Genomic DNA, 23,482 nt, shown 5'->3' with positions numbered 1-23,482 from the left:
GTAAACTAAATACATATAGTCCTGGTGTCCAAATTCATACAAATATTTTTTTTGTAATTGAACTATGAGTATATTTAAATTGCATCATTTACAATAATGTAAACAGACATTGGGATTTCATATATGTGTTGTTGTGGTTCCAATTCTTGTATGACTTTTATTTTGAAATTCATGTCTTCTCCCACATTGTTTAAATGTATTTCTGAGGTTTTTTTTATGATTGAATACAGAACAGGCGCAACCAGTAAACAGACTGAATGAATGGCTGGATGTAAATGACAGATGATTAGACTTCTAAAGACAAAGGAGTTCTTAGCTCTTGGTGTACTTAGTCTTGAACTCTTGATAATTCAGATTAAACACACTCGCTGTGTGTCTTAATGAATGATTATGTGTAGCTCTGCTCCAAAATCTCTCTCTGTCAAATTAGCATCAGGGTCATCTGAAACCGCTTTCTGGCCATTCAGTAGTCAAATTTTAATTCACGTTGAGGAACATTAATCAGTAATTACCATGAGCCTTTAAAACACCCTTTTCTAAGGTTTGCCAGTTCTTTTGTTTCAGTTCCTCGCAGAGACAATGAGAGCCAGAGCAGGAGAAGCCCTGGACTGCTTTATGATAGACTGTGGAAGCTGGAGGCTATATATAGAGCTCTTTATATTGGTATTCTGTCTGCATTTGACATACTGAGCCCCTTTCGTCTCTGAACTCTCATCAGAGTCCTGACTTAGGCAGCCTAAAGCCCTGAACTGCTTTAAACTGACAGTAAAAGACTTTTTAAACAAAAAATGATGTATATACAGTCTATTGTGTTATCATTTCCTTTATTATGAAATGCAACGTTATGTTATTGAATGTGTTCAAGAATTTTTTGGTTACAAGCTACACAGTTTGTACAAGGTGCTTAAAGTACTTAAATTTGCATTTTTAAAACCTTGAAAGCTATATTTATAAGAGGTACTTGAAAAGTGTTTAAATTATTGAAAGGCAATATAAATGAAAGTACAAAATAATTTCGGTGTTTAATTTATTTGATAATTCACAAATATTTGCACAAACTGCTTCTGAAGTTATATCATTTGATGTCATATGCAGATCATTTTGTACAGTGTAGTGCACAATGTCTTTTTCCCCAGCCTGTGAAACTGTAGTGCACGTACCATTGAACAATGTAATTCATAGCAACAACTCAATAGCGACTGATAGCAACACATTATTATCTGACCTCTAGAGTTTCATCTGTGATATACAGCTATTCTCTTTGTTTATGCATATATTGTATACTTATTGTCTGTCTTGAATATACATTACAAATGATCTACCTTCAATAAAAAAGTTAAATACCCCATTAGACACATTTACAGAGGAATTACTCTAAATTCAGACCCAGTGCAATGCAAAAACATGGTTTATGTGTACTGTTACTACGTAATTTAAAAACCAACATAAATAAGAAGCCAATAGGCCTCATTCATGAAACATAAGCAGATTTTTGTGTAAATCGTTTGTAAAATTGTTGTGACGTAAATTTTCTGATTAATTAAAATGTTTGTATTTTCATAGTTATAAGAAAGAAATTTACACCTGCTCCCTACCACTGGAATTCCAGATTGCTTGAAAGTCCTTGAAATTTCAGTCGGCTTGAAAGCGCTGGAAAATCAAGAGTGCTTGAAAGTACTGGAAATTCAAGAGTGCTCGAAAGCGCTGAATTCAAGAGGGCCTGAAAGTGATGGAAAATCAAGAGTGCTCGAAAGTGCTTGAAAACCCGAAAGTGCTTGAAAACCGAAAGTGCTTGAAAAATCAAAAGGGCTGGAAAGTCCTTGAAAATCGAAAGTGCTGGAAAGTGCTTGAAAATCGAAAGTGCCGGAAAATCCGAAAGTGCTAGAAAGTTCTGGAAAACCGAAAGAGCCAGATTTTGACCCGATTTGCATGTTGTAGGACATCGTAGTAATTTGTAAACGACATGGGGCATCGAGACGCAAGATTCAATCGTGTCGTCTCGTATTGTTTGCCATGGTATGCGACAACCAAAACTGCTTCTGCGAGGTCGCACGACACACGACATGTTTAACTTTTTCCCTGGTCGCTCACGACAGCTGTGACGCTGTAGTGACGTTGACCAATAGAAGCACAACACAGAAGCGCTCTCACTGAAGCTCTTCCGTACACAACATTCAAACATGGTGAAGTGCAGGAGGCGAGCTATCTGTTACATTTTCTCATGACTAAACATAACATAACTTTACCTCAAGTTCTCTCTGTAGAATGCACAACCCATACTGTCCCCATCTTGCAATCCAGGAACGTGTCCACTGTCAGGATTTTTTTTCTTTTTTTACGGTTTTCTGATGCCAAAACAGCCAGTGCAAAACACGCTGCTTCAATTCCCATATCTATGGTTTATTTTTATACTGCAGCCGCTTCTTTCCGAAAGTCAGTCACTATAGTAACGCCTACTCAATGACACCACATACGCAGTCAACTTCACCCACGTCGTAAAAGACGAAAACCCGTTCTCGTCGGGAGGACACGCATAGTCTGCCATTGTTTCTTGTGAACGACATGTCAAGATTTGCAAAGTCAAAATCTGACACAGTGACATCGTAACAGATGAAAAAAAATTGTAGTCTGGAGAGGCCATAAGAGGTAACACTGTCGTAATACAAATTTCTATAGATTTTTTTTTATAGAAAATTAATAGTGAAATTGAGTGGTTATCTATTTATGTTGTTGTCAAAACATTACACACAATCATGCTTTAATAATGGATAATACAATACATACAAATAAAAATGGTCACATATGATAACTACAATTATCTCTGTAGTAAAGCTTTATTCATTGTATCCGTATACCACACATAAGAACGTTAAATCACTGCATGACCATACAAATAAAGATTTTATTTTCACAATGAAATGGTTTTTAAATTCAAATCGCTGACTAACAAATAACTTATATTCTTGATTGGTGAAAAATCAGTACAAATGCTTTTCTGGATGAAAAATTAGTACAAATGCTTTTCTGAGAGCTCTTCTCTAGAGCAAGAATGTGTCATGCCAAAAAAGATTGAAACACTATAATATGTTATTCCGTCATCTCTTACTTATTAACCATTTTACTGCTAGACAGTATCTAGCATGTGCATATTTTTAAAAAAAGTTAATAGAAAGGTGTGTGATTTGTAGGTTATTGCTGTCATAAACTAGTTCAATTCTTGCTAGAAGTAAAGAAAACAGAAAATGAATGTTAAAGCCGTTACACACTGGATGCGATAAGGTGGAGCGAATGTTCGACGGAATGACGTGCCGGAATTAAAACAATGACAAAAACTTCAAAACTATCATTACACCTAGAGTCAGTTCATACAACATATGTCCACAATTCGTGTATTTTTTAGGCTATGAATTGAGTTTTATGATTGGTTTACAGTAATGGTGATTTGTTGTTTTAATTGTTGAAACAAGCAGTCGCTGAGATGTTTTTGGCTGAGGAAACCTGCTGCATTTTAAATGCTCTGTGTTGCTTTTTCCTCCCAGTCCTCATTGTAAATAGATAGAATATTTCTGCTGGCGGCCTCATTTTGAATAAATGAACTTGTAGCGATGTCTCATCTGTGGCTTTTGCTGACTCGTTCGCCGTGTGCGTACATGAATCTACATTGTTTGCTTTAAAGCAATCTTGACATCCTTATTTTTGGCACATTCATCGGAGTAAACTTGTCTCCTAATGAGTCGGGTGTATCTATGCAGTTAGAATGCACTATAGCGGTTAAAAGTGCTGGAAAACCGAAAGTCCTGAAAAATCAAGAGTGCTTGAAAGTGCTTGAAAACAGAAAGTGCTGAAACCGAAAGTGATGAAAAATCGAAAGCACTGGGAAAATAGGAAGTGCTGGAAAGTGCTAGAAAATAGAAAGTGCTTGAAAATAGAAAGTGCTTGAAAGTAGAAAGTGCTGGAAAATCAAGAGTGCTTGAAAGCGCTGGAAAATCAAAACTGCAAAATATAAAAATAAAGAAATACATAATGAAATTACAAAAAATCAACAAAAAAAATAAAAAGTTGCATCACAATATTAAAAAACTTATAATTAAACAAAAAAAAACTCTGCTTGTGAAGAACCACCCACATAGACTGGAAGGGTTTATGGCTGTAAATTACATGTTTATGACATGTAAACATGTATTACACGTATGACATGTAAAACTAGCAATCAGTTTGTTATTTAAATTCTTGGTAATCCGATATACCAAAATAATAGACAGGCATGAAAACATTAGAAGAATGTCAGAGTCCATGAGCATTTGTGCAGAAAACCCATGCAAAGTATACAGAGACTAAAATTAGAGTACATTATAAACCCGTGTGCCTTACAGCTATAAAGTCAGACATTAGATAAGTGCTTTCCCAAGTTTTGTGTGCAATATGCATCAGGCGGTTAGCGAGCAAACTGTGGGTGGTCCGTGCCGTCTGAAGCGGTGACTGCAATATAAAAAAAATCCTATCCCTCCTTTCCCCTGAATAATATTTTCCTCTGTAGTGTATGACATGAGGTCTGGAGGCCTGTCATTTCCACAGTCGTGTGACTATTTATGGAGGCACTTTGGTTGTGAAGACAGTGGGTTGCCTTCAAATTGTTATCGCCTCCCACCCCAGCATATCGCTTGAATCATGATCTCTACTAACACAGAAAAATATTCTAAGACACCGAGACTTTTGATTTATTTGTGTTGCTTATTTAGTCTGTACACTTTTGAAGTCATAGCAGATGTCTTTTTAATGAGCCATTTGATCTCATTGAGTTGAATCTGAGGGATAGCAATAATCTCATTATAATGCGAGGATTTAAATTGCTCAAACATTTTGTGGTGTAGCTGATACCCTCATTATTAATGTCCTTATAATATCCACACAAGTGTACAAAATAATTTAATTAAAACAAACAGAATTACATTTAAATGAATAGTTCACTTGAAAATTACACTTTTGTCATCCACTTACCCTCAAGTCATTGAAACCCTTATGGTTTGTGTTACGTCCCTGTGAGAGTGTCGGGGTGTTCCTTGTTTGTTTGTTCCTTTTCTCTCCATCTCCGCTGTCCCTTCTCAGGTCCCGCCTGTTATCATGCCATTGGTCCATTAAAGAGGCAATCTCCTGGCTTCAATAATGACATCACGGATCGCTCCGCCAATGGTCAATCGAGTTCCGGTTTAAAAGGACGCCGGCGTGAACGCGTGCTAGAGATCGAGACGAGGCGAAGCAGCGATTGCGTTTTGGCTCATGAGCTATTGTTACTGTTATGTACGTGCTGAGCTCTTAAGATTGACCCCACTTGTTGGAGTCTCGTTTCCCTGTGTATCGGGGGGGGGGGGGATGGGGACTGGACAGAGAGAGGTCGCACGACATACACTGTGCACACGTAAGTTCGTATTACTTTGTATTAGACACATTAGTTAGGAGTGAGTGCCACCCCATGTATGTTTTGTGCTGGCTAGTTAGAATAGGTTAAATAGGGCATTTATACGCTGAAGACCCGCTTTTTGTTATGAGTTCAGGTTAGAGGGCATAATCACTAGTTAGTTTCCCTGTTTTGTTGATTTCTTTGATTTGGCACCACTCTCGTCCTGATTTTCCCCTTGGTCTTGTGTATTTCTTGACGTTCTTCTTTTATTAATAACATTTTGTTATTAATATTTATTTTCTTTATTAAATTATTATATTCATTATACATTACTACTTGCACCTTTGTGTTTAATAAATTGTTAAAACTTTATTCGGTTGTATCGTTTGTGTTCACCACCGCACACACACCCACGGAATTCATTCAATTTAAATGTTTCCACCTCAAAACCCTAGATTCCATCTGGGCTCGTAACAGTTTGCTTTCTTCTTACTGCCGCAGATTTTTTTGTGTGCTGCTATTTTCCAAACATAAATGCATACAGTTAACTATAGGTTGTTAATCTCCACAGCACCATAAGTGTTACCTTGTCTTGTGAAGCCATATAACGACTCCGAGTGTACCCAGGACAAACCAAAATGATGCCAAAGAACTAGCGCTGAGAAAAACAAACTGCATTGGACCCAAAAATGACCGCTAAAACACAGCCAGCAACCAAAGCACATACGATCTTCACCTGTGTGAACTTTCTTACACCAGCAGTGGCAGTAGTCTGTATTCATCATTCAAAGAGTGAAACCAAAGAAGCAGTAGAAATGTGTCTTGTACAAATATACAAGTAAAATCTATGTGTATGACAATATAAGCATGTTGCATCAGCAAAAAAAAAACGTTTATTTTTGTAAACTATCCCCTTAAGGAACTTGAAATTAGAGTCAAGTAAATTAATGTTACTCTTCCTTTAAGAGTATTCATACAGAAAATGTAGGTTGTATGCACTCATTCAAGTCTTAAATGAAGTAAAGACACTGTATGTAGTATAAAGTGACTTCAGGATCAATCTGGGTATTGTACCGAATTGCTCTCGCATAATCTACAAATGATTACCCTGTTCCACTTTCTCACCCCTGAAACTCAAAATTCCTCTTTGTGTGCTGTCAGCTATAGTCTATACCTCAACACATGCACACATACTGGACTAAGCACTTTTCTTTAGTTGCCTTATTTCCCGTTCGAGCTCGCAAAGGAAAGCCAGCATAACTAAGCCCCGTGAATTACAATATGCCGTTATTCCTGACCAACATCCAATTTGTATGTAAACAAATCTGCCCATCCTCAGCAAAGCATGAAATGGATTTCATTCTTCCCCTTCCAAAGGTTACGACTCTATTGGACTCTAAACAGACTAACGGTTGTGCAAAAGACTGATAATGCATCTGATGAAATAAGAGAGTAGCTAATATTTGGGGTGAGGATGTTGGTGCTTGCAAGAGGAAGGCGGAGCATTGATCTGTGTAGCCAGACTCAAGCTGAGTTGGTCCCGCCTCTCAGGTTCATGAGCAGCGGGGATGATAAAGGAGGGTTCTGTTGTAATGTAGGTCATCTACACAGTAAGTCTCACTCAGGACTCAGTAAGGCCAAGCCAGGCCTGAATGGGCAATTTGCTCCACTTGTCTGGCTGGTTGGCAGATAGAGTGTACATACAGGGAGCTACAGACCCCCCCCCCCTCTCTCTCTCTCTCTGCCCCTGCTGAGCACCAGCCTCCTCATGCCCCCAGCCTTCTCATGCCTCCTTCATGGTTATGCTGTATTTGTGCATGTGCTTGTTGGTCTTGAGGATAAAAACAGAAGGTATATACACAATATTTGTTTGTTTGCCCTGGAAAATATTTGTCCTTCTGTAATTAATTGGATCGTTGGAAGTCTCGCCATTCAACAGTCAATATAGTCCCACCCTCGTGACGAGACATACGTCATGCAAAGATAATGCATATATTACAATAAACATTGCAATACTCCATAAAAAAAATAAGAATAATCATTTTTTATTTCATGCTTACGATAATACTTTATATACATTTTTCATAATATTAGTTGTGCCCAATGTGTCAGTGAAAAAATTGCCTACGTCATTGATTTTAAAATAACCTAAAAAAATCATATTTGACCCAACCATGTGTTGAAACAACCAGCAGTTTGGTTTGAAACAACACTTTTTTTATTTTTCATTAAATAAAAATATTGTATTATATATTTTATAAAAATATATACACAAAATCAAACCTCAGAAGTGACAAAGTCATCCAACAGCATGACAAGACACATGAAAACTGATTTAAAAAAAAATTTTAATTGAACTTTTCCTAAATACGTGTACAAATATAGTATTACTGTTGTATTGGTTAAAAGAGAATACAAACTTGTTTTCTTTCCAGTATTTGAGGTCTGAAAAAAAGAGCATCTTTTCTGTTATTTTCACCTGTTTCTCCAGTTTTCATTTTATGCCTATAAATGCAAATAGAAACAATATTTTTATTTGAAATTTAAGAGATATTTTTAGTAGTTCACATAATGAAACAAAAAAATATTTTACATAAACACCTATACCTATAAATAATACATTCTGAAAAACAGAATAGAAATTTAATAATAAAACTGTTATATATTATATATTTTTTGTGTGTAAGGAACGTTTTCACTTTTCATAACCTCAACCATTCTTGATGGTTAATAAATATCCTGTTATACTCTGAAGTAAAAATGAATAGTAAATGGCATTAAATACTTAAAAACTCACCAGTATCATAATTAGTTTTTCTGTTTTTAATTAATGTGATAACATGCTTAACCTCCAACAGTTTCTTAAAGAAATGGGCTGCCTGTGGGTTTTATGTCATTCTTCTTCTCTGGAATCCAAATGTGCGGGAAGTTTATGTCCTGTGTTTCAGAAGAAATATTGACTAGTCAGATTTATGCGAGCACTGTTCCGTCTTTAGGATGGGTACTTAGCAGTTGAAACATGAGTGCGTAATTGAATTCTGTCCTTTTTTACCTATTTATATTCTCGTTCCTACTCAGTCGATGTTCTTTTTGTTTTTCTCCCAACCCTCACGTTTAGATACGATGGACCAAGACAGCAGGCAGCGCTACTGACCGCTTCCAGGACTCCAGCGTATTCAATGAGACGCTGCGCATAACCCTCATCCAGAGGCACCAGGGCGGCCGCTATTACTGTAAGGCTGAGAATGGCCTTGGCACCCCAGCCATCAAATCCATCCGAGTGGACGTTTACTGTGAGTTAACAAGCTCTTCCGCCTGTTAGCAGAAAACAAAACACTTGACACGCACTCTTGCGAGTCAACGATAGCTTGAGATTAGCCTTTGCTGAGTGTGTATGCATCTTTCTTGAGGTTTTTAAGACAGATACTCAACCTTGATCCAGCACTCCACTTAAACTTAAATGAAGTTATGAATCAAGAATAATCGAGTTGAAAGCGATAGCCATTGCTGTATTACTGTACCTTTTTGTTGTACTTCAGATCTGTTTTTCTAAGAAGTAGACAGGGACAGTTCACTAAAAATTAAAAATACTGTCATCATTTACTCACCCTCGAGTTGTCCCAAATCTGTATAAATTTCTTATATTTGGACGAATGCTTGTAACCACACAGTTCTTGGCTACCATTGAAGAAAAAGTAGGAAATTTCCAATGGTAGTCAAAAGTTTCCCAGAACTGTTTGCTTTACCTTCATTCTTCAAAATATCTTCTTTTGTGTTCAACAGAACAAAGAAATGTATGAGGCAATTTTTCCTTCCATGGTTGTGCAAAAAAGTAAAGGCAGCATACTGTATTTGGAATCCTTTGCTCATTACGTTGTTTTGAACACAGTAATGTTAATAATTAACCATAACTAGATGACCTTCCAGCTTTGTTTATAATAAGCTAGAATGTTAATATAGCACCTATTAACTGCAATATGCAGCTTGGAATGAGACAGTGGCACAAATCTGTCACGGTCCTGCCTTCTTGGTTCTGTATTTCTAGTCTTGTGGCAGGATTGGGACGGAGCCCTTAGGTTTTATGTGAGAAAGCCATGAGTTGTTTATGTTTTGACATCTCATGTTCTTTCACGTGTCTCGTCATTGGCCCCGCCCCTCTCGTCTCCTGTATTGCTTCCCTTCCGTGTCTCGTTACCCTCACCTGTCCCTCGTTATCTCCATTTGTTTGTCTTTCCTATAAAATGCCCTCATGTCGCTTTGTCCTGTGCTGTTGGATTGTGCTATGTACCTTGTACTGCGTTCAGTGTACCTTGTTCGTGTCCTGATGTCATTGCCCATGTGTCCATTTTCCTGCCTTATCCATGGACTGTGAGTTTTGTGTTTTTCCCTGCCTTGTTTTCATTTAAGACGTTTGGTCGTGTACCTTAGTTTAGTTTTCGCTGTCCTTGTTTTACGTTTTGTCCCCCTCGTGGGAAGTCTTTTGTTCAAGTTTTGTTTACCAGTTCTGTTCTCGTTTTGACACCCCCTCGTGGGTATTTTGTTTGTTATTTGTTAAATAAAAGTCTTTTGTTAACCCCTTCACTGCCGCTGCCTGCATCTGGGTTCTTCTTCACCCCGAACGTGACAGAATCCAACAGCCAATACTGAGCCCAGCAGGCAGCCCCATGGACAGGCTCCCAACCAGCCGGTGGCCGTGTACCGGCAATCTGGTATGGTGGGAGGCATTAGCCTCCCAGTCACACGCCGGAGGTGGCCCGTTCCCGGCCCAGTGCCATCGGTCTTTACTGGACTATGCTCAGGAGGTCGAGGCCAGGAAGGCATCCGTCCCCGAGGTGCTGGTGAGTGCCTACCTCATGGCCGGGATGGACGACCCACCATCTTTTCTGGAGCGGGAGGAGTTGGTTTACCAGCCGTTCCCACAGTTAGTGGAATGGTTGCAGCTTCGAGAGGAGTGTGGCAAAGACTCCTCTCCCAGCAATCATCCAATCTCCTCTCGTCCCGGTCTGGCGTCCATCCCGGAGGACCGTGTGGTGGGTACTCTCACCTTGGGGGACTCCACACCGTCCTCCTCCTCACCTCCTGCAGCCTCTCCACCACCAGCCAGCCTCTGTGGCAAGTGGGGGAGGCGAGCATTCTGGGGGTCCACGTCCGGGAGTACCAGCCAGAGCCAGCCGTGCCGTTTGCCTCTTTTCTTCAGCCGACCTCCAGGCGGGTGGCTCGGCTGAAGAAAAAGAGGCAGCGGCAGGCAACGCGTACTCCACCCCAGCCGGTGCAGCCGGCATCCCAGCCGGTGCAGCCGGCGTCCCAGCCGGTGCAGCCGGCGTCCAGTCCGGTGCAGCCGGCATCCCAGCCGGTGATCAAGCCGGTGTCCAATCCGGTGCAGCAGGGATCCAGTCCGGTTTCCAGTCCAGTGTCCAGTCCGGTGCAGCAGCCGGCGTCCAGTCCGGTGCAGCCAACATCCCAGCCGGTGCAGTCGGCATCCAGTCCGGTGCAGCCGGCATCTAGTCCGGTGTCCAGTCCGGCATCCCAGCCGGCGTCCAGTCCGGCATCCAGTCCGGTGCAGCCGGCATCCAGTCCGGTGCAGCCGGCGTCCCAGCCGGTGTCCCAGCCGGTGTTCCAGCCGGCGTCAAGCCCTGTCCAGCCGGCGTCAGGCCCTGTCTGGCCGGCCTTCCAGCCGGTGTCAAGCCCTGTCCAGCCGGCCTTCCAGCCGGCGTCTAGCTCGGCCCAGCCTGCCTTACAGCCAGGTCCCAGCCTTGTCCCGCCGACGCTCAAGTCGCACCCAGCCTTGTCTGTCAACACCCCCCCTCCCATGTTTGTTATTTTTATTGAGTCACCCCAATCCCTTGGTCTTGTTGTCTTGTCTGCCCCTTGTCTTGTTCACCATGTTTGTCTGGTTTTTGTCTTTGTCCCAGTCTGTCATGTCTTGTTAGTCGACCCCTTGGTGAACACCTGGGGGTGTTCATTAAGGGGGGGGGCTCTGTCACGGTCCTGCCTTCTTGGTTCTGTATTTCTAGTCGTGTGGCAGGATCGGGATGGAGCCCTTAGGTTTTATGTGAGAAAGCCATGAGTTGTTTTTGACATCTCATGTGCTTTCTCGTGTCTCGTCATTGGCCCCGCCCCTCTTGTCTCCTGTATTGCTTCCCTTCCGTGTCTCATTACCCTCACCTGTCCCTCGTTATCTCCCTTTGTTTGTCTTTCCTATAAAATGCCCTCATGTCTCTTTGTCCTGTGCTGTTGGATTGTGCTATGTACCTTGTACTGCGTTCAGTGTACCTTGTTCGTGTCCTGATGTCATTGCCCGTGTGTCCATTTTCCTGCCTTATCCATGTGAGTTTTGTGTTTTTCCCTGCCTTGTTTTCATTTAAGACGTTTGGTTGTGTACCTTAGTTTAGTTTTCGCTGTCCTTGTTTTACATTTTGTCCCCCTCGTGGGAAGTCTTTTGTTCGAGTTTTGTTTACCAGTTCTGTTCTCATTTTGTATTGGGTATTTTGTTTGTTATTTGTTAAATAAAAGTCTTTTGTTAACCCCTTCACTGCCGCTGCCTGCATCTGGGTTCTTCTTCACCCCGAACGTGACAGAATCCCATATATTACACCACTATTTAGTCACAATGTTTCCTAACAAAATGGGGTAGTGTAGTTTCTAGCTTACACCTTAGAGGTCTAAAATACTCTGTTAGTGTACCCTTTTATATCAATTGCAGTACATGACTGGAAATCCGCCACGTTTGTTAATGGCCATAGTTTGCTTGAAAGAATGTATGTTTTAATATGTGCCTACTATGGAATGGCCATTAGTGAAGAATGATGCTTTTTGCAAGCAGATGGTATATTTACGGCATCTACCAGCGGGTGCTAACTGGGCCCTTGCATACCAGCCAAACTCTGACCTCTTGTTTTGAGCCAAGCTAGCAATAAGCTGTAACCTTTGTGCCATTGAGCAATTATTGTCTCAGTAATAAATGTAATGTACTGTAAGTCGCTTTGGATAATGGCATCTGCTAAATAACTACTTGCAAAAGATTTTATCCACTTGTGGGGTCATTTAATGATGTAGAACATAATGTGTTAATGACAACACTATAGCACAAGAAAACAATTTCACTGCTGAATCTACAGCACCATTTGTAGCTTAAAGAGTGTGCTTGCAGACTGGATTGAATGTTGAAATATTAAATATATAATAAATAGACAACATATTTTCTGTGGCTTTGTCAATTCTCAGCAAACAGAAAAAAATACAGTGTGAACAATATAATCTAATTTGTGGATGAATTACTCTTATTAGATGTTTTTTTTCTGAGAAAATTAAATGAAATACACTAAAGAATCAGACAAAGTGGTTACTAAGTTTATCAGACACATTGACTGAAATGAAAGTTTTACTTTTAGTGTTCAGTCATGTCTGACTCTAAATAGAATTGTTACTGTTTACTTCAGGATGGGGAGACTTAAATCAATGTAATTACTGACTGGTGTTTCATGTTTAGTCAAAGATACACTTTACATTTACATTTTGTCATTTTGCAGACGCTTTCATCCGAAGCGAAATACAAATGGGGAACATCAAGCAATTTATCTAAAAAGAGGCAACAATGCATGTAGTATTCGTTGCCCGAGTTTCAAGAAAAAGAAAATTAAGTTAAAGGTTTTATATTAAATGATATTGAATAATACACCTAACTTAAGTAATACAGGTAATATTTAGTTATATTATATACCTAATGAATGAATAAAATGTTACAAACAAATTGCATTTTTGCCACCTGTGAGCTGCCTTAGTGAACTGCCATTTATCACCTTCTTGTCATTTCAAACCTGTATGACTTTCTTCTGCAGGACCCAAAAGAAGATATTTTGAAGAATATTGGTACCCATTAATTTTCTATTGTATTAGACACAAAACCAATGCAAGTCAATGGGTACAGCCATGATTCGTCTACCAACATTCTTCAAAATATCTTCTCTTGTGTTCTGCGGAAGAAAGAAAGTCAAACAGATTTGAAATGACAAGAGAGTGAGTAAATGATGACAGAATTACATTTTTGGGTAAACTATTACTTTAAAGTCTTTGTTTTTGTCTCTTCCATTAAAAAAACTGAAATGGTCATTATTTGGCAACAGACAGCTGAGGTCAATTAAATGCAATAAATTCTTATTTCTTCATCAAAGGAATATTTCATATATCATAAATTACCATCCTTTTAGTAAAGAATGTTTATAAATGCACACTTATATATTATAGAAAGTCATTATAGAAAGCATTTCCACTGTATATTCCAACCATTTCCATGTTCCATTAAAACATTACGTTTGAAATCAATTACCTAACATGATCATCAGACCAGATAATACCTGGGCTTAAATGAAGCATATATTGTTCCGTGTTTTTACAGTCTAGCACAGTTTCTATGCCCTCAAAAGCCAGACAGTGACATTTATTATGACTCACCATAAATGCGCGCTGTACTGTATGTGTATTCATCTCTCAGCTCATTTCCAAATGCATGTCTTTGAACAGATGACGAAATGTATTAAATGATAGTCTTAATGAATAAGCAAAATGAGGGATATGAAAATGATGATTATTCATAAAAGAAGCGTCACCGTCAGTATGTCAGCTTCAGAAGTTTCAAAGGTTACTCGTCTGCTATCAAACCATCAAAAGCTATCGTGACCTGTCAAAAAAAGGAGTTGTGTGTTGCGTGTGTTCCCCGCAGACATGTAGGAGCCATAGATGTTGTAAAGTGATTTACGGTAGCATGGAGAGATGAATAGGAGCAGCGATGGACGGTGGCAGGCGGCATTGCCGTGGGGAGGCAGTGAGGAGCAAGTCATTACCCTTGAATTAGAGAACAAGCCTCAGCTTGTCATTTTTATTCCAGTTTCACGGTAGACTGTTGGCTGGTGGGCACTCGCTTTTATCGATCACGGCCACGCTACTGCTAATGCAGTGATCAAAGCCCAGATACATGTCATTGATAGAGAACAGGCAACATACTGCCGATAAACAAGTGAACGCTTCGATTTGGAGTGACTGTATTGTCTTGTAGTGTGGCGCCAGTCACTACACTGTAAGAAATATATTGTGAAAATTACATTAATTTACTGGCAGACATTGACAAGTAATACACTGTATTTAAAAATACAGTAAGTTACTTGTCAATGGCTGGAGGTTAATTATTGTGTTTTTTACAGATAATGTAGATGATTTGGAAACAGCCCCTGACTTAAGAATATAATTATTAATGTGGTTTTAGTTTACTAACTTTCTTAGGATGATTGCTTAAAAGTGAACCTAGAGCCAAAACCAAAATGAATCACAGATCACTTATTCTGGTTTGGTATCTTTACGACTTACAGTTTCTGACCATAAGTTTAATACTATTAAGAAAAAAAAACTTGGTACAAATTCAATAGAGTTCCACAACTTTATGCTTGGACTGATACAAGTTGATCACACTGTTTGACAAATACACCGTCTCTATTTTAACGTAAAGCACAATTTGAAAACATTTCCTAAACAAACAACAAAATATGGCAGAATGTAATCATGCCCCAAACAAGTCCACATATAAACACTGGGGAACACTGCTAATACAGTGCTGCTATGGACTGTGAAGGAAATAAATACTCTAGGTGGTAGACTAACTCCAACTGTGTCTCAAATAATGCAAACAAAATGTACAATAAAGATGGGTGTATAGTGCACACTTCATAGCTGAACTGAATGGATTGTTCCACATACAATGTTACAGAAGATTTCTCAAAAACAAATAATAAATAGTAAATGATACTATATACATTTTAAAAACATTTCGCGTAAATAAACATTCAACTTTACTGCCATCATTCTGCATGATAAAGCATCTTGTCTGTGGCAGCAGGTTTGAGGCACCGGTTTAACTGAAAACTATACTGTAGCGAGGAAGGCGGGGCGAGAGCCGTGGGGCGAGTAAGGCGGGGCCGGCGGCGTAAGTGGCAACGAGTGTCAGCTGTGCGACCGCCGGTCCCCGCATGCCTCACGGGGGAACTCGGGAGCATAAGAGGACGAGCGACCGGACCATCGAGAGAGAGGACCGGGCCCGGAAGCTGTTAAGTTTGTTTATGTTTGTGTGGCCGGCAGTCGACCGTGAGGTGGCTGCCGGTCTTTTATTCTTGGATTATTGTTTGTTTATTTTTCATTAAAGTTTGTTAAATGTTCGCCGGTTCCCGCCTCCTTCCTTCCCTTCTATTGAACGTTTGTTACATTGGTGCCGAAACCCGGGAGGAAGGAGGGACATGCTGTCGAAGAGCCCTCGCCGCCGAGCGGCCTCGCGGTGCTGAGGAGTTCGGGCAGCGCGGACGAAGGCGTCCGCCAGCAGCTGCCCGAGATCGTGGTGCTGGAACGATGGGATTCGGTGGGGACGGAGAGCCCGCGGCCGTGCTCCTGGGACGAGGTGGGATGGCGGCCATGGAGGGAGCTCGGGAGTGCCGGCTGCCCTCAGCCAGAAGCCATCGCCGGCCGCCAGGAGGCGGAGGAGGACCACAGCATAGCACCGCGAGGAAGAGCCTCTCGGCTGGCTGAGGACCGAGCGACGGCGTGTCGGGGAACCGGACTATTTTTTTTCCCTCTCTCCCCTCTCTCGTCCCTGTCGCTCGGGGTGTTCCCGGCTCCTTTCTCTCGTCTCGTCGGTGCGTACCCCCAGGCGCTGGGGCTCTCAAGGGAGGCCCCCCGGGGGAAGTAAGCACAGGCGCGGTGGTACCCCCGGCCTGTGAGGGGCGATGGGGGTATGTAGCGAGGAAGGCGGGACGAGAGCCGTGGGGCAGGAAGGCGGGGCCGGTGGCGTGAGTGATAATGAGTGTCAGCTGTACGCGCACCGGTCCCGCATGCCTCACGGGGAGCTAGGGAGCATTAATAGGACGAGCGACGGGACTGCCGACGAGAGAGGACCGGGCCCGGAAACTGTTAAGTTTGTTTGTTTGTGTGGCCGGCAGTCGACCGTGAGGTGGCTGCCGGTGTTCTGCCAATTTATACATCCCTATCAAATTTTGCTACCTCCATACAAAACAGGACTAACCCCTCCCCCAACCCAACCCTTACACCTAAATAACCCCTCCCCCAACCCAATCACAACAGGAGGGTAGCACAAATTTATGGGTAGCATAAATTGGCAGAACACCGGCCTTTTACTTCCGTGTTATTGTTTGTTTATTTTCATTAAAGTTTGTTAAATGTTCCCGCCTCCTTCCTTCCCTTCTATTGAACTTTGTTACATATACATATGCCTCTGAAGTGCACACACTGTCATAAATGTAGCAGGACATTCTGCATGCCCACACTGAAATCTGTTGTTTTCAAGATTTCTGTGAATTTTAATATGCCAAATGAATGCAGAAATCGAAGCTTTACATGTATAAAGCATGATGACACCCTAACGTTAAAACGTCCACCTGCACTGTCAATGACTAAATACTGTTATGTTACTGTTAATAAAGTGACAAAGTTTAGTCCAAAGAAAACTTAAGAAACGTACCACTACTACGCAATCTGTGCAGCTACACTCCCATCCCAATGCAGGCTGCTGCAGGTCGGAATAGTGGTCGCGCCAAAAGGTGGTGAGTATAGATACCAAGAGGCGAAACTCTGGTGCTTTTTGGGAAACAGAGCGGCCGCCATTTTGGGGTGAAAACGCTTTTTAACTGACATGGTTTCTATCGAGCTAAGGTTTCATCATGTATTATCATCATTCAGATTGGATTTCAGCTTGAATGTTTTTTTAACATAGGAGCTCATATTGCCATCGCGACAGAAAAAAGACGAGTCTCTTTCACCCCAAAATGGCGGAAATCGCAGTGCGCCGGTGTTGCAATGGAACGTTCTATTGAGTTTCGGCTCTTGGTATCTATAGTCTTTGGCGGCGCTGCGCTGCTCCCGGACGGCATGTGACATCAACGTACCGCGAGAGCGATTGTAATAGTTACGGAATAAGCTGCACTCAGATTCCCCGTCACGTAATTTTGATGTAATTTCGGTGATTGGATTTGCGCAGCGCTGCATGACGTTTAAGTCATTACTAGAGAGTTACAAACAGGTGAGATTGATCAGGGTTAAGGCTGCAGGAAGTTGACGTCGCGGGCCACAGAGTTTAGTACCACCTGTAGCCTACATCATAAGCCTGTGTCAATGCCATGTATTTTTGCTGCTTGTAAACAAAACAAACAAAAATTTTTTTTATTAAAAGTCTGTTTAACACCTTACCTCCTGTCTGCACTTGGGTCCTCTGTTCCTTGTCACCGTGTCTCACCGCGAAATGTGACAGAATGATCCAGCCAGAATAGGACCCAGCAGACAGAGGGATCGCAGCGGGAGGGGTCGATACTGCCGGACTCCCCTCCAGGGTAGAAGCCGCCGGACTCCCTTCCAGGGTTGAGGCCGCCGGGCTCACGTCCAGAGTCGGGACCGCCGGACTCCCTTCCAGGGTCGAGACTGCCGGAACCCCGTCCGGGATCGAGACCGCCGGGCTCCCTTCCAGCCGGCGCCATGTCCTGTCCAGCCGGCCATCCAGCCGGCGCCATGTACTGTCCAGCCGGCCTTCCAGCCGGCGCCATGTACTGTCCAGCCGGCCATCCAGCCGGCGCCATGTACTGTCCAGCCGGCCATCCAGCCGGCGCCATGTACTGTCCAGCCGGCCTTCCAGCCGGCGCCATGTACCGTCCAGCCGGCCATCCAGCCGGCGCCATGTACTGTCCAGCCGGCCATCCAGCCGGCGCCATATGTTGTCCAGCCGGCCTTCCAGCCAGCGCCATGTACTGTCCAGCCGACCATCCAGCCGGCGCCATGTCCAGTCCAGCCGGCCTTCCTGCCGGCGTCATGTGTTGTCCAGCCGGCCATCCAGCCGGCACCATGTACTGTCCATCTGGCCTTCCAGCCGGCGCCATGTGCTGTCTAGCCAGCCTTCCAGCCGGCACCATGCCTTTGTTTGGACTTTTTTTTTTCTATGTATCACGTTTTTGGTCGTGTTTTGTATAGTTATGTTTTTTGTCACAGTCTGTCTAGTCTTGTTTGTTTCTTGAGGAGCATCAGGATGCTTCTCCTTAAGGAAGGGCTTCTGTCATGGTTCTGCATGGTTTGTCATCGTGGTGAGTTCTCGTTCTGTAGTTAGTTTAGTTTATTGTGTTGTTATTATTTCGAGTCTAGTTAGTCCCTGTCCGTGTTGCTATGTTTGTTATGTTCCCCCACGTGGGTCTTTGTTTTGTTAATTATTTATTAAAAGCCTGTTTAACCCCTTACTTCCTGTCTGCACTTGGGTCCTCTGTTCCTTGTCACCGTGTCTCACCGCGAAACGTGACAAAATGATGACGTAAATGAAATAAATTTCATTTTTGGCTGAACTGTCCCTTTTAGCTAGTTAAAATAACTTTTTTTTCTAAACGGGGTGATATGTTTGATATTAATAAATGCTGGAGAATTGTTGAGTCAGTATTAATATGTTACCTGGCTGCCCCGCATAAAATCCTGCCAATACCGTCTTTAAAAATTTTTAAATTTATTATTTTATTATTATTAAATTATTTACACGGCGGGGCCATGTTGATTAATTTTTGGAGAGAGCCAGAGTAAAGATTTTGAAAGGTGTGTTTTAGTGATAGCTGGTGAGTTTGCTAGCAGTCAGGATTATTCTGGGCTGAGGAAGGTTTTTAGATGAGGTTTTAGCTTTGAGGACAGTAAAAGCACATGACTTCTCACTGCAGCACTCTATGGTAATCTTTGTCGCTCTTGAAAAAAATGAATGTTTTAAAGGGGCATATTGCACGGCTAAAATGAATATTATTGTTTGTTTTAGATGTAACGCAATGTGTATACACCATTTAAAGCAGGGGTGTCCAAAGTCAGTCCTGGAGGGCCGGTGTCCTGCAAAGCTTAGCTTCAACCCTAATCAAACACACCTGAACAGCTAATCAAGGTCTCACAAAGCAGACTAGAAACTTTCAAACAGGTGTGTTGAGCCTAGTTGGAGCTAAACTCTGCAGGACAGTGGCCCTCCAGGACCGACATTGGGCACCCCTGATTTAAAGTTTAAAAAACGTTGTATTTTCCATATACTGTGCATGTTTGTATATCCTCTTTGCCCCGCCTCTCTGAAACGCGCTGATTTTTTACAAAGCTCATTGCTCTGAAAAGCGAGGTGTGCTATGATTGGCCAGTTCACCAGTACATAGTGATTGGTCAGATACTGCGAGCATTTCACGGAAATGTAACACCTCTTACCATATTCAGAACATCAGGTTCCAAAGCAATTGTACTGACAGACGATACAATGAGATTTACAATTACGCCCACCTTAACTATGTGTAGATTTGGGCGGTTTTAGTCAAATCATGTTACGAAGTTACGTAGATTTGCTGGGGTGTGGTTACACGAGGCGTTTCAGGCAAGTCTGGTTGAGCATTCGCTTTTAGATAGAATGCATCTTTTGTTCCCACACTTTCATTTGTGCAATTTTACGTGTCTAATACATGCATGGGCAATTTATAACACACCAAAAACACAGAAAAACACGTACTTCTGCCATATGACTCCTTTAAAAATACTCATAACTGAAGTGTTGAAATTCAGATGGCCGAGTGGTTTATTTGATATATGTATTATGTATGGTAATGCATGCATTACTTTAGTTTTTTTTCCAGTTTTCTGATGACCAATTTACTTTTTTTTTTAACTCAAGTACAACTTAATGTGATTAACGTTGCTGTACTTTCATTTGATCATTGAAGCCTTATTTTATTAATTTTATTTGCCAGTTACACAGATTTCATTAAAATGCTGAGATGTACTTCATACTGTTTGGTTATTACAAAGCAAATACATTGATAACATCTGCTTTTATTAAATATGAATTTTAAGTTATATTTAATAAGTGAATATTAAAGATATAGAAGTTTTGTATAGTACAGTATATGTATCCCTTAAGTTGGAATCAAACTCATGACCCTGGCTTTAATAGTGTAATAGTTTCAGTGTTTTATGAGTGTAGTTCTTAAATTAGGTGACTTTTGGCTGATCAAGCAATCAAATAAATTCACTTATTGGAAAAAATACATTAATGCATTTGGCCAAAGCCTTTTTTCAAGTTACATACGTATTTTCACTTTGTTGTTTATTGGTAATCGAACCCCTAGCCTTGTGATAATGTGCCATCACGCTTTCCGAGATAAGCTACTGTGCAGATATCCTCTTTAAATCACTCTATAAAGCAATATATACCACTATTTGTCATTTATGCAATAGAGTAATCAATTTTATTTCCCTGTGGGAGCCATTTCTTTAACATATGTGTTCGTCTAGACTAGAGCATCTAGCATACGCCTTTCATAAATTGAGCATTCAATCTAAATATAATGTATTTGTTTACCCATGACCTAGTTTTCCCTTTATTTACATTCTGTCATAACTCACATCCATACTTCTGTCATCCTCATGCATGCTGCACTCGGTCTCACATACAGTACATGTTAAATGCTCTCTAAATGCTCTCTAAATGTACCCAGAGACACTCTAAAGTACAGCATTATTATTATAAATGAGGTAACAATTTTACAATTTTGTGTCTTTAAATACCTCCTTTACCACAGAAGTCTATATCAGGGAATTTCTGGAACAATGTGACCAACCCTACCCATTTGAATTTCAGATTTAGATGACCCCATCGTGACCGTCCACCAGAGTATAGGAGAGGCAAAGGAACAGTTCTACTATGAGAGAACAGTGTTCCTGCGCTGTGCTGCCAATTCTAATCCTCCAGTGCGGTACAGCTGGAGACGGGGAAGGGAGTTTCTGTCCCAGGGTTCTGACAAGGGTGTGGAGATTTATGAGCCGTTTTTCACACAGGTAAGATATTAGTTTAGTCTTTATGCAAAATGGTAACGTATACGAGAACTGCATACAGATGCTGATCATCTGTATTTGACGTGCATATAGTGTCACGAATGGAGCGTGGAGAGAAGAACCCAAGCGCAGGCAGGCAGTGAAGGGGTTAACAGATATTTATTTAAAAAAAAACAGAAAACAGAACAAAAACACCCACAATGGGGGGAAAAACAGAACTAAGAAACATATATGTATAAAACAAAAGACTTCCCACGAGGGGGACAAAATGAAAACATGAACAATAAACTAAACTAAAGGACACGACCAGACATCTTAAATAATACAAGGCACAAAACAGGACCACGGATGACAACACGAGCATGACCACAAACAACACGAGCATGACCACAAACAACACGAGCATGACCACAAACAACACGCAGTACACTCACATACATAGTACAATCCACGAGCACAAGACAAAGAAACAAGAGGGTATTTAAAGGGAAGACAAACGAGGGATAACGACACGGGGCAGGTGTGGGTAATCAAACACTTAGGGAAGGATAACGAGGAAACAAGATGGATGGGGCCAATGACAAGACACTGGAGAGAACGTATATTATTGTCAAACGGACAATAATATGTTTCTCTCCACACATAACCAAAGACTTTGTCATGACTCTGCTACAGTACCAAGAAAAACATGACTAAGGAAGCAGAGCCATGACATATAGATGCATTGGGAACAGTGTTGGGTGTAACTAGTTACTAAGTAATTAGTTACTGTAATTTAATTACTTTTCCCTTGGAAAAGTAAAGTAAGGGATTACTCTTATTTTTCTGTAATTTAATTACAGTTACTTTTGATGTAATTAAACTAAATACTTTGTGTAATATATGTGTATGCAATAGTGGAATTGACATCAAAATTCAAAGTCTAACTTTAAAATCTGTGCTTTAATGTATAATTCTCACATTTGTAATTAATAATAATACTTTATGTAGTTTAATATTATTTATTTAAATGAATTAAAAGAGCCCTTTCATGCCTATCCTTGAATCACTTAACTAATCAAGGTTGATATAGGATATAGAAAGTAATTAGTAATAAGTAACTGAATACTTTTTGGAGAGAGTAATTTGTACAGTAATTTAATTACACTATTGAATATGTAATTAGTAACTAGTAATTTATTACTTTTTGAGAGTAACTTACCCAAGACTGACTGGGAACAATAGTAAAAGTTATGGGGGTATAAGTGGGGGTATTTCTTGATTTTACGTGTAAATACGTAAAACGATCCTGACACGGTCATGTTGAGAAACATTTTTTAGGTGTCATTGCTGACATCAGTTCTAAATGAAACACCTATTAACTTCAGTACGAATGCATGACTTGCCTCAGATGAACGTCATTGCTCTTGCTTGAAAGTTCTCATTATGCAAGACAGACAAACTATCACGAGAGACAAAGAGCAAGCAGCGGCGTGACATCAGAAGTGTTATCTGGTCCAGAAGGGAGCACATCAGATCTGACAGAAGTGCTTTCAAAACACGGCTTATTGTCACATCTGATATGGCACAGAGATCGGCCCACAGTGAACCCGTCCCGGTAATTAGTCAGAAGACAAGGATATTTTAGGACCCGTTTCTATCTTTTTATTCCCCACAGAGAATCAATCATGGAACATTAGCCTGTGTACTTACACGAGACTTACACATCATATCCATCGCCCCCCACAGAACTATGAATATGAAATGAATGCACTGCGACGTTGTCAGTGTCTCAGTTTAGCGAGCGGATCAACACCACACAAATAATGTCCGAAGGTTCTGGCACTCAAAGTTCTGAAAATAATTACACTGTAGTGTCACGATAACTGATGGAGTTGAATTTGTTTGTTTGTGCACAATATATAGTAAATTGGAACTGCAGTAAAGTGCACAATAAGAATCTTGGTTTAAACAAAAAATGATTCCAAATGCATGATGATGACTTTCTAGAAAAATGTTTTAAACCCCATAAACGAATAGTATAAGGCTAAACTTTGTGATGTCTTGTGATGCCTTGTATTTGTGTATTTTACAGTATACATGCACTAAATTTCAGTATGTTCCTAACACAGATGTTTCATATGACTTCAGAAACCTAAAATATGTTTTCATAGACTTTATTGTCTTTTTGGAGCCTGACAGCTTCTGATCATTATTCACTTGTAATGCATGAAAAAT

At 40.9% G+C, this 23,482-nt stretch overlaps 1 protein-coding gene across 2 annotated transcripts in view; it reads left to right on the top strand.

Moving 5' to 3' along the window:
- Positions 1-23,482, top strand: part of mdga2a (MAM domain containing glycosylphosphatidylinositol anchor 2a) — a 151,107-nt gene that overhangs the window by 45,364 nt on the left and 82,261 nt on the right. For both annotated transcript variants that reach the window (XM_057343597.1, XM_057343595.1), the window contains 2 exons: positions 8,517-8,691; positions 21,072-21,268. In XM_057343597.1, coding sequence (XP_057199580.1) covers positions 8,517-8,691; positions 21,072-21,268 — 372 coding nt within the window. The remainder of the gene's footprint in view (positions 1-8,516; positions 8,692-21,071; positions 21,269-23,482) is intronic.

The sequence above is a fragment of the Triplophysa rosa genome, linkage group LG10 (assembly GCF_024868665.1).
Source record: "Triplophysa rosa linkage group LG10, Trosa_1v2, whole genome shotgun sequence".
Classification (NCBI taxonomy): Eukaryota; Metazoa; Chordata; class Actinopteri; order Cypriniformes; family Nemacheilidae; genus Triplophysa; species Triplophysa rosa.
This window is presented reverse-complemented; position numbering and strand designations above follow the sequence as displayed.